The sequence below is a fragment of the Carcharodon carcharias genome, chromosome 26 (assembly GCF_017639515.1).
Source record: "Carcharodon carcharias isolate sCarCar2 chromosome 26, sCarCar2.pri, whole genome shotgun sequence".
Lineage (NCBI taxonomy): Eukaryota > Metazoa > Chordata > Chondrichthyes > Lamniformes > Lamnidae > Carcharodon > Carcharodon carcharias.
The window spans coordinates 5,317,089-5,333,779 of NC_054492.1; the positions used below are offsets into that span (position 1 = coordinate 5,317,089).

The 16,691-nt window shown below is 42.5% G+C and overlaps 1 protein-coding gene across 2 annotated transcripts in view; it reads left to right on the forward strand.

The window, feature by feature from the left end:
* The window catches only part of adamts17 (ADAM metallopeptidase with thrombospondin type 1 motif, 17), a 591,331-nt gene that overhangs the window by 141,236 nt on the left and 433,404 nt on the right, over window positions 1–16,691 (forward strand). For both annotated transcript variants that reach the window (XM_041175111.1, XM_041175112.1), the window contains exon 7: window positions 2,921–2,964. In XM_041175111.1, the coding sequence (XP_041031045.1) occupies window positions 2,921–2,964 (44 nt within the window). The remainder of the gene's footprint in view (window positions 1–2,920; window positions 2,965–16,691) is intronic.

Consider the following 16,691-nt stretch of genomic DNA (forward strand, 5'->3'; position numbering starts at 1 on the left):
GAATGGAGGTGTTCCACCAAGTGGTCACCCAGTCTGCATTTGGTCTCCCTAATGTAGAGGAGACCACATCGTGAGCAGTGAATACAATAAATTGAAAGAAGTACAGTAAAGCACTGCTTCACCTGGAAATAATGAATCGCAGGAGGTGTAACATCTGCCCTTTCGCCTCCTCTCTTACTGTCCAAGACCCAAACTGCTCAGCCTGCAAGCACGACACCGATCTTCTGATTGTTTACCATTTTAATTCACTACCTTGCTTTCATGCTCACATTTCTGCCCTTGGCCTGCTACAATGTTCCTATGAAGCACAACGCAAGCTTGAGGAATAGCACTTCATCTTCCGATTTGGCATTTTATACCCTCTGGACCCAACTTTGAGTTCAACAACTTCAGACCATGAAATCTGCCCTCCATTTTGATTTCTTTTTGCCAAGTGCCAGTCTATGTGGTCTTTTCGTGTTTTTGCTTTCAGGCATAGCTGTCATTTATTCTGTCATTTACACTTACTCTGGACCCATGCTTTGTTTCTTTACTACGTTGGTGCTGAATCTTTGGAACTCTGTACCCCAGAGGGCTGTGGAAGCTCAATGATTGAGCATGTTCAAAACAGAAATCATAGACTTCTGGAGACTAATGACATGAAGGGATATGGAGATAGTGCGGGAAAATGGTGTTGAGGTGGATAATCAGCAATAATGTAATTGAATGGTGGAGCAGGCTCGACAGCTTGAATGGCCTACTCCTGTTCCTATGTTCCTACAACCATTACCACTCCCTTTGCCTTTTGTTCCATGACATATTTGTCATTTAATCTCTCCTGCCCTCTAACCTATCATTAACCTTCCCTTTTGTTCTCCCTGACCAACCCCCCCATTTTTCAACACCTAAAAACCCATCACATATCTAAATGTCTTCAGTCCTGAAGAAGAGTCATATAGACTTAAAATATTAACTCCATTTTTTTCTCCACAGATGCTGCTCGATCCGCTGAGTTTTTCCAGCATTTTCTGTTTTTATTTCCGATTTCCAGCATTCGCAGTATTTGCTTTTATTCACTTTGACTGCCTAATTATTTGCTGTACCTGCATGTTAACTTTTTGCGATTCATGTACTAGAACACCCAGATTCTGTCTCTCTCCCTTTAAATAAAGTTCTGTTTTTCTTCCTATCAAAGCTGCCGTGACATTTTTTCACATTGTACTCCATCTGCCAATTTTTGACCACTCATTTAACCTATCTGTATTCCTCTGCAGACTCTTTCTATCCTTGGAACCTACTTTCCTATCTATCTTTGTATCATCAGCAAGTTTGGCTATAATATAGTCCGTCCCTTCATTTAAGTCATTAGCATAGATCACAAATAGTTGAGGCCTCAGCAATGATCCCTGTGGTACTCCATTAGTTACAGTTTGCCAGCATGATAACGATCGATTTATCCTGACAGCCTAACAGCCACACAACATCCCACTACCTGAGACCACCTTTGTATTATTTGCTCTAAGGAATTGGCATACGGACTTGAAACGTTAACTCTGTTTCTCTCTCCACCGATGCTGTCAGCCCTGCTGAGTTTTTCCAGCATTTTCTGTTTTTATTTCAGATTTCCAGCATCTGCAGTATTTTGCTTTTATCATTTACCCTGATTCTTTGTTTCCTGTTTGTTAGCCAATCCTCTATCCGTGCTGTTATATCATCACCAACACCTCAGCTCTCATCTTGTGCAGTAACCTTTTATGTGGCACCTCGAATGTCTCTTGGAAACCCAAAAGTACTGCTCCCTTTTGAACTGGGAATCTGTCTCCCTGCTTTAGTTTTATTTTTAGCTAAATCCATATTTATTATGATTTGCACTGTAAGGCTTAGAATAGCCAATGTATGGCTGTGAAAAGACCAGTTGGTTTGTCACATCTGTTTTGACCTGGCACACTCCATCTCTCTCAAAGCCCATTGATGTCCAAACCCCTGGAAACACAGAGAAAGCCTTCGGCCTATTTAAGAAAATACTTGACAAAATTAATCTCTGAGGCACTCACGCTGTAAGTGACTGGCGCCACGACCCCCAGTGACTTACCTGTCTTCCATAGATATTAGAATAAAATTGGTGGATGTTTGGAGTCACCATTTTACTGAGAGTTCAAAATAAAATTGAATAAAAATCTAGTCACAAAAATCCTTTTTTATTTTGCTTTTCCTATATTTTACTTTTACTATATATTTCATCCTTGTAGAGCAGTTTGCAGGACACACGCAAGAGGTGATATTGCATTATACAGTCCGCACCCAATCCTGCACCCTACTCCACTAACACCCACACAGTATCCCGCTATCTGAGCCCGTGTTTGTAATATTTGCATGACACTTGCATTTGTCCTCTTGCTGAGGTTATTGCTGTGTTCTGTATCAGGTGTTTTATTACATTAAAGTTGTATAAATGCAAGTTGGTGTAAGGTTTTTGAGGGATGATATTATGGTGGGTAGTGCAGATTCCATGGTAAGTTGCTTTTTCCACTACCTTTCAGTTCAGTTACAGATCTGTCTTGTACTTTAAAATGCATCTCTGGGAAAGCTGCTTTGAAAGGTTTTTTTTCCAGCTATTTGGGAGGCTGGATTTGAGTTGTTTATATCACCGGGAACCAAAACGAGAGGATGGTCAAAAGGCAGCTCAAGCAGTTAGCAGGATCCCCTGCACCGCCCACTACCACCTGCCAGCCAATAGGTGCCCACGTGGCCTGCTAACATCCAGACTGACAACACTGAGATTAACTTTAACGAGACCATTGTGTTTGATATGGTTTCAATTCTTCATTTAACAAGTATCAATATCCATTGTGGACTAAAGCTGTCCAGTTGTTTAGTTGTGTCAAAGATGTGTGAAAGATTTATCTCCAGAAAGTTATTCCCTCTTCCCCTTTATTTGCAGGACCGATTTTTGTGTTCATAAAGATGAACCCTGTGATACTGTAGGTGAGTAACAGTTCCTTGAACTATGAAGTTTGTTTATAAAGAATATATTTACAGTACATTGATTAAAATTTGATCTTGAACTTATATTACATGTTATTACATTTTAAAATTCCTCCTCAAATCTAGTCTAGTTTTTTGTTTTTAGTGTTTGTAGAGTTTATTCTTCCCTCCCATGTGTACTGATTTAGATGTAAAAATAGATAAGCTCTCAAGTTTGCAAGATTCCACTCCTGAAGTGAAGTCTCGCTTGATTGAACTCTCAATTTTCAGGGTTTTCAATTTTCCAGTCACTTTCACATGTGCCTCGTTCTATGATCTGTATTCTGGCCCAGCTACACTCCATGCTGGGAGCAGTGTTAATTCCGAGCTGTACTGTGCTTGGCTCTTCCTGAACATTCCTTGTGAATACTCTGTTTTGGTAATCTCGGCATGGCTCTACATGATTTGAGTGGGGTTTATAATCATACTTGCCAATTTTTAACCATGTACCTACATTCTGACATGGACTGATGTTTTCATTAAAAATGCTTCCTGCTTGAACTTGCTTGTGTGAAAAATGGAAAGCCGTGGAAGTGAGGCAGTGTTGCGTTACTTGAGGCTACTGTATTAACCTTGGCCCATTACAGATCTTTGGAATGGATGACTGCATTTTAATGGAACTGTGGAGTGAATTTTATCTGACTATCCAGTGATATAGTAATCACATCACATTATATTGGGAACTTTTGTAACCAGATCAACACTGATAAACAAGTCACTAGTGGATTACCCATTGACATTACTCAAGGTATGTAAGATTAATGGATAGACATAGGCAGGAGACTGTAATTATGAATCTGCCACCCATTTTACAGCATGCCCCATTTATCTTGCATGGTTCTCTGATCCATTGATACCTATAGGAAGGAGAATCAAATGGGTGTTATAATGAGCTACTTTATAGGCTAAGTGTCCAACAAGGGGCTAATTCAAAGCAGTTTTAAGGGGAAATCATGTTTAACTAATGTGCTGAAGATGTAACAGAGAGGGTTAATGAGGACAATGGTGTTGATGTGGCGTACATGGACTTCTAAAAAGTATTTCATACTATGCCCCATAATAGTCTAGCGAGTAAGGTTATAGTTCATGGAATAAAAGGGACAGTAGCAACATGGATCCTGAATTGGCTGAGCGACAGGAAACAAAGTGTTGGTTAATGGATGTTTTCGTGCTATAGGAAGGTTTGTAGTGGAGTTCCCTAGGGGTCAGTGTTTGGACTCTTGCTTTTCCTGATATATATTAATGATCTAGACCTTGGTGTACAGGGTACGATTTCAAAATTAGCAGGTATTACAAAATTTGGAAGTGTTGTGAGGAGGATAGTGTAGAACTTCAAAAGGACAGAGACAAGTTGGTGGAATGGGTGGACAGGTGGCACATGAAGTTCAATGGAGAAATGTGAAGTGATTCATTCTGGTAGGAAGAACATGGAGAGACAATACAAAATAAAGGGTACCACTCTGAAAGGGAATGTAATTGCAGAGGGACCTGGATGTTTATTTGAAGGTGGCAGGGCAGGTTCAGAGAGCAGTTAATAAAGCATACAGTATTCTGGGCTTTATTAAAAGGGGCATGAAGTACAAGAGTAAGGAGGTTATGTTGAACTTGAATAAATCACTAGTTTGGCCACAGCTGGAGTATTGCGTCCAGTTCTGGACACGGCACTTAAGGAAGGATGTGAAGACATTCAAGAGGGTGCAGAAAAGATTCATGAGAATGGATCCAGGGATGAGGAACTTCAGTTATGATGATAGATTTGAAAAGTTAGGAGACTATTTTCCTTAAAGAAGAGAAGGTTGAGAGGAGATTTGAAGGAGGATTTCAAAATAATGAGAGGTCTGGCCAGAGTAGATAGGGTGAAACTGTTCCCACAAGTGAGAGGATTGAGAGCGAGAAGGCACAGATTTAAAGTAATTAATAAAAGAAATAAAATTGAAATGAGGAAAAATTCTTTCATGCAGTGAGTGGCTAGGGTCTGGAATGCACTGCCTGAGAGTGTGGTGGAGGCAGGTTCAATCAAAGCATTCAAAAGGGAATTAAATTATTATCTGAAAAGAGTGTGCAGGGTTATGGGGAGAAGGCTAGGGTGCAGCACTAGGTGAATTGTTCATTCAGAGAGTTGGTGCAGGCACAATGGCCTCCTCCTGCACCATAACAATCCTGTGGTTGAGTTTTCTGCCCATACCTAAATTGAAAATTATTCACATGCTATTTTATGAGGACAGAGTGCATGAACTTGGCTTGTGTTCCGTTATGTTTAGAAGGTTGAGGGGTTAACTAATCAAGTTGTTTAAAATAATAAAGGGATTTAATAAGGTTAATGCCAAGAAACTACTCCAGTGGGAGAATCCAGGACAAGGAGGCATAATCTTAAAATTAGAGCTAGGTAATTCAGGAGTGAAAAATGGGAGCAAGGTTCCATACAAAGATTACTGGAAATCTGGATCTCCCTCCTCCAAAAGGCTGTGGATGCTGAGGGCTGAATGAAACTTTCAGAGCTGAGATCAGTAGATTTTTGTTAGGTAAGAGCGATATTGAGCAAATGGAATTGAGTTATAGATCATCCATTAACCAAATTGAATAGTGGCACAGGCTTGAAGGCAGGATAGACCACTCCTGTTCCCGCTACTATTTAGAGCCTAATGTATCATTCTGCTGCTAAAATGGCAGCTATGGAGCCTGAATTATTCCTTTAAGACCTTTTTTCTTAATCCATTCATGGGATGTGGGCAGCGCTAGCTAGGCCAGCATTTATTGCCCATCCCTAATTGCCCTTGAGAAGCTGGTGGTGAGCTGCCTTCTTGAACCACCACAGTCCCTGTGCTGTTAGGGAGGGAGTTCCAGGATTTTGACCCTGAAACCTCAAGATTTTATTGTTGGTATAAGCTGAAGGAAATTAGAGCCAAAGTTGGTTGTCGATACCCTGAAGCTGACTCAAAGGTTTTTCTTTCTGTTGTTGGGAAGGTTTCTCTCTAGATTGGAACTGACTGGCTTTCTTTCTGTTCAATATCATTTAGATATTTAGAAATCCCATAAATATGCAGAAATTTTCAAATGTAACACCAGTAATCAGTTGGATGTATTAGATCTGATAGATGGATGGAGGTGAGGAACTCAGGCAGCATCTGTGGCGGGAAAAAGTTAACATTTCAGTTCGCTAAGGTTTGATGAAAGATCCTATGATCAAAATACACCTTAACTTGATCTTCAGGCCATCTGGAACAAAATGAACTTTTAATCACTGGAACACCGCATCATTCCAGCTATCTGCATAATAGATGGCTATCCATCCAAGACAATGAACCAGTGACACTACTTACTTCCTGGAATGATTTCCTCCATTGTGAACTGTTTTCCTGACTGCAACTGCTCTTGTGAACTCTGTGATGAACTCGTCCTATATGTGGAAATCAAATGTCAGTTGCAGTCTCAAAGTATGGCTCTACCAAGCATTGCTGATATACACATTTAAATATGGCTCAAATGTGAGTACATTGCAAGACGGTGAACAGGTGAATCTATGGGCTCAGGGCAAAATCTGAAATGAAATTGTCCACACCCTGATTAAACATCCACTGCTGTCCTGGATCATTACCAACTTCTCTGGTATGGACACTTCTTTAGCCACCATAAGTCTGACCCTGCAGGAACAATCACCACCATCCCAGAATGAGATGTGATGACAACATCAAAGTGCTCCTTAATGGAATGGGCCTTATTGCTGATGAGGCACAAGTAAGAGCCCTGACAATGATAGTTTGAAGAAACATCTAGACGAGAAAGGTGGGAGGGGAACAGGATGTATTGTCACTTGGAGGTTCAGCACACTGTTCCACTTCCAGCTCACCACCATGGCAACCGCTTGGAATGAGAGGAGAGCTAATGGTGCCAACAAAATGTGGAAAACCCTGTACCATGGTCTGTCTAACCTACCCTATAGCCTATCAATCCTGGAGGAGTGAGCCCATTCTGCCTGGAAACTTAGGCATCGATGTGTGTAATTGCTTTAATTATACAATATACTCCACAGTGAGTATGAGACATGAACATGTGTCATGCAGTCACATTAGTAGACTAGTCGATAGAGGTTGATTGCTATGACTAGGTAACAATTCCATTATCGTTTAACTGTGTGACTAGCTGAATGGTAAAAAGCAAATTAGATAAACCTGGTCTTTTCATATCTTGTAATTTCTGTGTTCTTATTAGGTGGCATAGTTTCTTTGGGCTGAAAGTGTGCAAGGACCACTTCTCAGGGAAGGCAGGTGGCACTTGGTGTTAGTGGGTATTCATGGTGAGCATGGAAGTTACAGTGTGGGGAAGTTAATTGTAAGCGATTCCTGTACTCAGTTACTGAAATAATGTGAAGTAACAGTGGCAGACCTGAAAAGGTTACTAAACATTACTCTACATTGCTTGAAGTTTGGGGTATGTTACATGTAGCATTGACATCTTGAAAAAAACGTGCTCAGTTTCATTTCTTCTATCAGAATTGTTGTCCCATTGAAGAAACACTGGGCAGAATTTAGTCCATGTCGGGCAGGGGGGTTCAGGAAGCTGCCCACGATCGAGGCTGGACAGTGATTTCATGCTGACTAGTCAATTGAGGCCCGCCCAGCGTGAAACGCGGGCTGCAGCACTCAGCGTTGCCTGTACGGGGGGGGGGGGGGTGAGGTGGGGGGGGGGGTTTGTGGTGAAGGGCGAGCATACGCCCGAGTACATGCTTGAGAATCTCCCCGAGGCACAGAGCTGGCTCAGGAAGATAAAGAGTTTTTAAAAAAATTTAAAGAAATGAAAAATGTTATAAAACATGTCCCCTCATGTGACTCTGTCACACGAGCAGAGATATATTATTAATTAAATTTTAAAATGTTTATTTGCTTTAGGAAACCTCACCCCACTCATGGATGAGGTTTCCTAAAAAGTGCAAAGGCCACATTGGCCTTCTCGCCTGCCTGCCAAACCATGAGTTGGACGGGCAGTGAAAAAGGTCAGTTAATTGAGACTTTAATGGCCTTACCAGGCCTTTTAATTGTCGGCGGGTGCGCTGCCGATTCCTGCATGCGCCCATCAACCAAAATGTCATACGATTGTTCTTTGACATTGGGGTGCTTGCCCAACGTCAGCGCACATCATTTTTATGCTGGAGGGGGTTGGGCATGCACCGACCCACCAAGGTAAAATTTTGCCCATGTTTTTCCAGTCCTCAGTAGGCAAACTGATAATTTAGTGAGACAAAGCCAGTTCTGGAGATTCAAAAGGAGACCAAACCAGTATGGCGTGTAGTGAGTAGATTTTATTGATAGATTTAAAGGAACACAACTGACATAGAGTTAACAAACTGATTCACGAGCAAAACCAATCCTAACTCTTCAGAACAGCCTAGTCTTGGGGATTGCACATGTGCAGATGGCAGGATATGCCTTCTAAGTAATCACTCTGACCGATCTCCTACAATAGCTAAACCAACAGGCTGTGAATAACAAGATGAGGGAGGAGCCTGTGATGAGATCTAGAAAGCTACCACTTTCCCACAATAGCTGGAGAAAAGAATACAAACAGAAAGTTAAGACAAAGTATAAAACGATGCGGGAAATTCCACATGTTGAGGTGGAGAAGAAAGAGTCTGACCATCAGGTTTAACAAGTTAGAAAATTTAATATAACAGAGACTCCCATTTAAGACAGAGATGAAGAGAATTTTTTTCTCTCAGGGGGTTGTTAGTCTGTGGAATTCTCTCCCCCAGAGAGCAATGGAGGCTGGATCATTGAATACATTCAAGGCTGAGTCAGATTTTTGATTGACAAGGGAGTCAAGAGTTATGGAGGGGCAGACAGGAAAGTGGAGTTGAGATCACAACCAGATCAGTCATGATCTTTTCGAATGGCAGAGACGCTTGAGGGGCTGAATGGCCTATTCCTGTTCCTGTGTTCTTGTGAGATGATATTACCCTGTTCTGCTTGTTTTTTGGACTCTTCCCTCTTGACTTCAAGATCTGGAACTCTTTGCAGTGTTTTATATTTTGTTTTATCTTTCTGTTTGTATTCCTTTTGGTCCAGCTATTGTGGGAGATTGAGAGCTTTCTAAATCTCATCACAGACTTCTCCTTTATCTTGTTATTCACAGTCTGTTCGTCTAGCTATGTGGCAGATAAATTGGAATGGTTAGGAAGGAAATTATGATGATCCTGTATAAAACTCTGGTTCATCCCCAACTGTAGTATTGTGTCTAATTCTAGCCATGAATGCATTTTAGGAAAGATGTGAAGGCTTTAGAGAGCAAGGTTTCTGGGGATGAGAGGCTTCAGTTATGTGGATAGCTTGGAGATGCTGGGGCTGTTCTCCTTAGAGAACAGAAAACTGTGGGGATATTTGATAGAGGTATTCAAAATCATGAAGGGGCTAGACAGAGTAGAGAGGAAGAAACTGCTCCCATAGGCAGAAAGATTGAGAACCAGAGGGCACCGATTTAAGATGATCAGCAAAAAAAGTAATGGTGATGTGAGTGTTATGACATGGCAGATGATGTGCGCCAAGCGGATCAAATCCACAATGGAAACTTGATCGTGTGGTCACTACTGTTTTGCAATTTGTATTTTTTTTGAGATGCGTGCTCTGAATTCAGAAATAATAAGACTACCACAACTTCAGAGGTTTTTAGAAAACTTAATTAAGCATGGACAAGGTGGATAGGGAGCAGCTGTTCCCCTTAGTTGAAGGGTCAGTCACAAGAGAACATAAGTTCAAGGTGAGGGGCAGGAGGTTTAGGGGGGATGTGAGGAAAAACGTTTTTACCCAGAGGGTGATGACGGTCTGGAATGCGCTGCCTGGGAGGGTGGTGGAGGCGGGTTGCCTCACATCCTTTAAAAAGTACCTGGATGAGCACTTGGCACGTCATAACATTCAAGGCTATGGGGCAAGTGCTGGTAAATGGGATTAGGTAGGTAGGTCAGGTGTTTCTCACGTGTCGGTGCAGACTTGATGGGCGGAAGGGCCTCTTCTGCACTGAGATTCTGTGATTTATTAATAAAAGGTTTCAAGCATGTGTCTACAAATTGCTACTATAATAATTCCCAGTTATACCTCCATTAAGGCAATAGTGGAAAAACACATAGATTTAAACAGACCCAAGCAAAACCACACGATACCTTGGATAGGAGAATTCAAAGTGAGTTTTCTCAGCTTCAGTTCCTGTAGACAGCACCTTGATGCACAGAGGCTGAAGGCTTTTCACACTTGTTAGATCATAGAATTCCTTCTCCTTTCTCAAATGGCCTTCTCTCCTTTATACATGTTTCTCCTTTTTTAATGCAAATTCCATTGTTCTGATATGTCTTTAGAACTCTACCTTTCTCATAATATAAATCTTTTCATAGTACTAACTTTCTCAGTAACCTTTGGGAAAAATAAACACACTGTTTGGCCGAGCTTCTTCTGGCTAGGTGTAACATGTTATCATCTCTTTGAAATTTAAACTAACCTAACTTATATAAAAGTGCAAATTTTCCTGACACCTCACAGTCTAAAACTTCAGCCATGTTTACGTATTTAGCATTTCAAACCTAGCTTCTTTTTGAAACATCAAAGCCTCTAGACCAGCTGTCTCCAATTCAATTTAAACCCCACATGTACACACACACACACACACACACACACACACACACACAGAGGGCAGAATGTTTTGCTTGGCGTGTGGGCGTGTGCCCGACCCGCTCGAGTGTGAAACCGCGTGTGATGACATTGGGCAAGCATCCCGACGTCACTGCGGACTGGCGCGATATTTTGCCTGGCGGGCGCAGGAGAGATTCGCCCACACAAGAAGCCTATGAAGGCCTTTGAAAGTTGTAATTAACTGAGATTTTTCTTTGCCGGTTCAACTTTGTGGTGGGCAGGCAGATCGGCCAGGCGACCTTTGCATTTTTTCAGGAAGCCTCATCCACGGGCGGGATGAGGTCACCGTTATCAAATTTAAAAAAAAATGTACGGACAGAATTTTCATCTTGTATATGTTCAGGTGACTAATTCTGATGCGCGGGCATTTTTTTCTGAATTTTAAAACCTGCTTTTGTTGAATTTAAATTCTTCAGCTCCCTGAGGCACCTCTCTGCCTTCGGAGAGATTTCATTCCGTCCTCCCCCCATGCTTACCTGTGCTCACCCTCCCCCCCATCCTCCCCCCACCCCGGCAGCAGCAGCAGCACTGAGGCTTTCAGCACGCGTTTCACACCAGTTGGTCTTTAATCGGACAGCCAGCGTGAAATCACGATCAGGGGTCCATTCCCTGGCTACTCCTGGGCCCACCGATCACGTGCACCTGCCAAACTAAAAACCCTGCCCAGGGAAACTATCCAAAACCCCACTATTAACCTACCTTTACAATAATATTATGAGAATTATTATATTTTCATGGCAGTGAGGAAAACTATTTGATACAGCGAGTGGTTAGAATCTGGGGGGTGGGAGCAAATTTAACCATGGCATTCAAAGGGAATTGGATAATTGCAGGAAGAAAAATTGCAGGTTCTGGAGAAAGGGCAGGGTAGCGGCCTTGCAGAGAGCCAGCATGGACATGATGGGCCAAATGGCTTCCATTTATGCTGCGACCATTCTATGATTACCTGAAAGGCATATTATGTCTTCTGCACATGTGCTATCCCCACGAATGTCCCACCTCTCCAGCGGAGCTGTATATGTGCCTAGCGGGAGCTTGTGGCCTGAACTATATTTCCTCTCATTTGCTATTTTGCCTTGATTCTTTTTTGTCTTGAGTTCGGTGCGGACAGCGACGGTCAGGAACTTCGATGCAGGAGGAGCATGGAGTTAGCAGTGGAATGGTTTGGCCAGTAAAGAATATGATCAAGGTCTGTGGGAGGGAGTGGAAAGTGATTTGGATGGGACTTTCTGTCCGGGTTTATTCTCTTAGCCTCCTTCTCTGCTGAGACACCCAAGAGGCAGTGGGGCTAGCTATCCATAGTTGGGGGTCTGGTTCGTAGATAGCAGTGTGTAACCACATGCCGGTGAGCTTGTATGCCATGCATCTGGAGGCTAGGCCTCCTCCAAGTTCCCTATAGTTGAGCCTTGGTCCATGAGGAACCCAGTTTACAGATATCGCCATGGGGAGGCACTACATAGTGTTTGCTGATGAAGAGGCTATGTACTAGTGGGAGAGGCTTACGCACTCGGCTCTCTTTTTGCAATAGTTATACTGCTTGCCAGTGGTGAGAGCTGAAAGCAAGAGGTGACAAGCATACTGGTCACTATGCAACATGCACTATGCTAACACAATTGACATATCACGTCAATTGGAGACACACATAATATCCAATACAGTCCAAAGCATAAACTATCTAAATAAGCAGGCATAGATGCTCTCAGCTATATTTTACTTACTGCCTTCACTTTAACTTGCTCCCAAACCCAGTGAACAAGGGAAGAAATAGTGCACACATCCCTGCAAATATAAGTCACTTGCTTTTACTTCTCCTTAGCATCTAATCATGCCAAGGCTGACATGGATTTTGCACTAATTCACAATAGCTGCATTGCTTTCCTCTACACGGACCACTCTGACTGACTGTCCTTCACATGTGGATCTTTGTTCTCTTTTCCCTTTGTGCATTCACAGGAAATGGGGCAGGGTGAGGGGGCATTACACTGACTTCCATCCGGACCACAGGCTGGGAGACACACGTGCCATTCAGCCCAGCTACTCCCCTCTGAGCGAATCCTCAGCCTACAACCACACTGAACTCAAATGAAAGACTCCCAATAGGTGTGGATGTTTAGAAGCTGCCTGCAGCAAGATAATGAATCATAATGTAAACATCTTCAGTGCCTGGCTTGAAAACATATAAACTCCACTTTGACTCTCTGGCTATAAAGAGAATTTTAAACTTGTTCAGTTCTGATTTAATTTGAAACATACCACTTAAATGTAACTTATTACCTAATCCTTTCTGCAGACAAATGATTTACAAAACCCCCAACCCATTCTATGTCCTGCTGAACTGCTTACCATTGTAATGCCAAAAACAATAGCCCTGATTCTAACCTCCCCAAGCTTGACAAGAACAGGACGTGCGGGGGAGATTACAATAGAGACAGTGTGTAACTCACCATGTTCACACTGAACACATGGCATGCACCATTTCAGTAGAAATATTTTGAATATCCAACGAGGACATTGCCTCATGCTTTGAGATTTAGGCACTGGGGTCTGAGCGTATGGGGGCAATTGGGCTTGGCACATTAAAATGAAGCCCGGGAGTTACATTGACCCAGGCTATGTATCCATGAGCCAGTGATCCTTGATGCTTCCTCTGCTGGCTAACCCCACAATTGTCCTTCAACCCTAGTTTGCATTGGGCTGTCTTACAAGTTGTTAAGCCTGCCCGGTTCAGCTCCTGCATGCCTTTAACATCCTGCAGTGGTGCACAATTTCCCCACTCAGTAATCACAGACATTGCTGGTTTTGAGAGCCCTTAGACTCTGCTAATGATGCTGATCTCACAATTATGCCCAGGATCAACCACTGACCCACTTATGGAAGATCTGCTTCAACGTTGACTACTGATTATTTATGGCCATCGAACTGAGATGAAATGTTGGTTACGTTTTTTGGCAATTCTTTTAATTCTTTGTCACCAGTATGTAAGGTGAACATGTTAGAGGGCTTCCTGATGGGTGTGGTCTGAAGGTGGCTCAATCAGTTGCCCACAAGGCCAGCATGAATAGGATTGCTCAGTCAGGATCCTCTGATACCCCAGCTTATTAGGACATGTCCTCAAGAACAGGGACAAAGTATCCTGTGATTTATCAGAGATATTCCACAACAGGTAGCACCATAGGAGATTGATTGCATTGTCAATCAGCTGCCATTAAAGATTCAGCAATACTTCACTTGTTTTTAAGTTACTAGCTTGTGCACATTGGTGGAATTTCTGCCAAGGAATCTTGACCACCTGCAATGCACATTGGTAACTGGTACAATTGAGCTACCTGCACCGCCTGAGTTCTGCGCACTCTATGAGGCAAGTGGTTGTCCTCCTCTGGTGCCCTCAGACTATTTTTCGTGCTCCTCTGCTACTCATCTTCCTCATGCCTTGCCAATACGCTCAGCGAAATGGGACTCCTTTTTGTTCACTTAGAGACAGGAGACAGGTATAAAAAAACAATCAGAAAGGTTAACAATATTGGGAGGAAGTTGCTTCAGTTATTCAGGGCCTTGAGCATAGAAACATAGAAAATAGGAGCAGGAGTAGGTAATTCAGCCCTTCGAGCCTGCTCATTATGATCATGGCTGATCCTCTATCTCAACATCGTACTCCAGCTCTCTCCCCATACCTGTTGATGCCTTTAGTGTCTATAAATCTATCTATTTCCTTCTTAAATATATTCAGTGACTTGGCCTCCATAGCCTTCTGTGGTAGAGAATTCCACAGGTTTACCACCCTCTGAGTGAAGAAGTTCTCCTCATCTCAGTCCTGAATGACATACCCTATATCCTGAGACTGTGACCCCTTGTTCCAGACTCCTCAGCCAGAGGAAATTTTATCCCGACATCCTATCTGTCCAGCCCTGTCAGAATTTTATACATTTCAGTGCGATCCCCTCTCATTCTTCTAAACTCCAGTGAATACAGGCCTGGTCGACCCAATCTCTCCTGATATGACATCCTGCCATCCTAGGAATCAGATACTACTTGGAGAACTGTGTTCAGTTATGGCTAATCTACCTGAGGCTTTGGATCAGGTGCAGTGCAGGGCAGATTCACCAGAGCGCTTAGAGGGTTAATTTCTGAGGACAGGTTGCACAGACTTGGCTTGCATTGCTTGGAGTGTAGAGGGTTAAGGGGTAACCTGGTTGAGGTGCTTAAATTAGTAAAAGGATTCGATAACGTAGATGGTGAGAAACTTTTTGTTTGGATGGGAGAACAACCTTAAAATCAAAGATTGGATCATTCAGGAGAGAAATCAGGAAGTACTCTTTCCCCCCAAACGTAGCTGAAAGCTAGAACTCTCTTCCTCAAACACCTGTGAATGCTCGCTATCAGTTGTCGCTTTCAAGATCAATATGAAATTGCTACCCGTTCACCTTAGAAATTGTTCCAGTTTATAGAATCCAACTTGCTGGCCCTGTGTAATTGATCACAAATTTCAGCTGCGGAGCTGGAAAGCCTGTGCTTTCTGAGCACAGCCCTTCCAGTTTGTGGTAGACCGTCACTTGGGAGCAGTATTTTCTTTGCCTACCCATATGTGAGAATACCATTAGCTAGTAGGAGTTTATTTTAAGTGTTCATTTGTAGGGCATTTACAGCTCTTAAAAACAGCAAAGGGCTCTCACAGATGTTTGCTTGTCTGGATGAATAAGTGAACCTGTCCCCAGGCTTGCGCATTATTGGTGGATCTGGAAACACCGTCTGAGCTGTCTCGCTTCGACTTGTCATTTAACCATTTGTTTTGTCTGATCAGTTTGTTTGTTTCTAATTTTTGATTGTAAACGCTCATTTTTGTTTAAGATTGTTTTTGGCTAGGATCGCAGAGTTTACAGCAAGATATCAAAGTCAGGCCGATTCAAACCGTTCCCAGCAGCTGCAGAATCGCTAGGACTACCAGATGAGCATCAGCCTCAGAACATGCAGAGAAGCAGCTGCTGCTGACTATAAAAATATCCAAAAATGTAAACAGCGAGAGGGCAAATAACTGCAAATAAATAACCTACACTGGGACTGGGAATTACGAACTGCCTCCAAATATATCAATAAAATTTGACACCAAAACTGAATAACGATGAGCCTGAGGCACACCATCTCAATCTGAAGCAATTTAAGAGTGAGCTAGAAATCTAATTGGAAACCTAGAGAAATAATGGAAACTGGTGAAAGATAGAATGGGAACAAAATGGAGAAGAAGCACTGGAGAGAGTGGAGGAGGGATAGACAGACGGTGATGCTCCTTACACTGAATTAAATGTGCTCCCTGTAACATTTGAATGTTGACCTATAATAAATACTATGAATAATTTGCCTTCATTAACACACTTGTTTAGATGTTTTCTAAGCCACACCCTTTTCTTCTACCTTTAGTCAGTAAGGTAACAATTCCATTTGCTTCAAAAACAAAAATACCTGGAAAAGCTCAGCAGGTCTGACAGCATCTGCAGAGAGGAACACAGTTAACATTTCGAGTCCATGTGACTCTTCATCAGAACTAAGGAAAAATAGAAAAGAGGTTTAGTGGGGGTGTGGGGGGGGGTGTGGTGGGACAGGTAGAGCTGGATAGGGGGCCAGTGATAGGTGATAACCAAAAGATATCATAGACAAAAGGACAAAGAGGTGTTGAAGGTGGTGATATTATCTAAAGAATGTGCTAATTAAGGGTAGAATGCAGGACGAGCAAGGTACAGATAGCCCTAGTGGAGGTGGGGTGGGGGGGAAGGGATCGAAAAAGGCTAAAAGGTAGAGATAAAACAATGGATGGAAATACATTTAAAAATAATGGAAATAGGTGGGAAAAGAAAAATTTATATAAATTATTGGGAAAAAGGGGGATTGGAAAGGGGGTGGGGATGGAGGAGAGAGTTCATGACCTAAAGTTGTGGAACTTAATATTCAGTCCAGAAGGCTGTAAAGTGCCTATCCGGAAGATGAGGTGCAGTTCCTCCAGTTTGCATTGAGCTTCACTGGAACAAT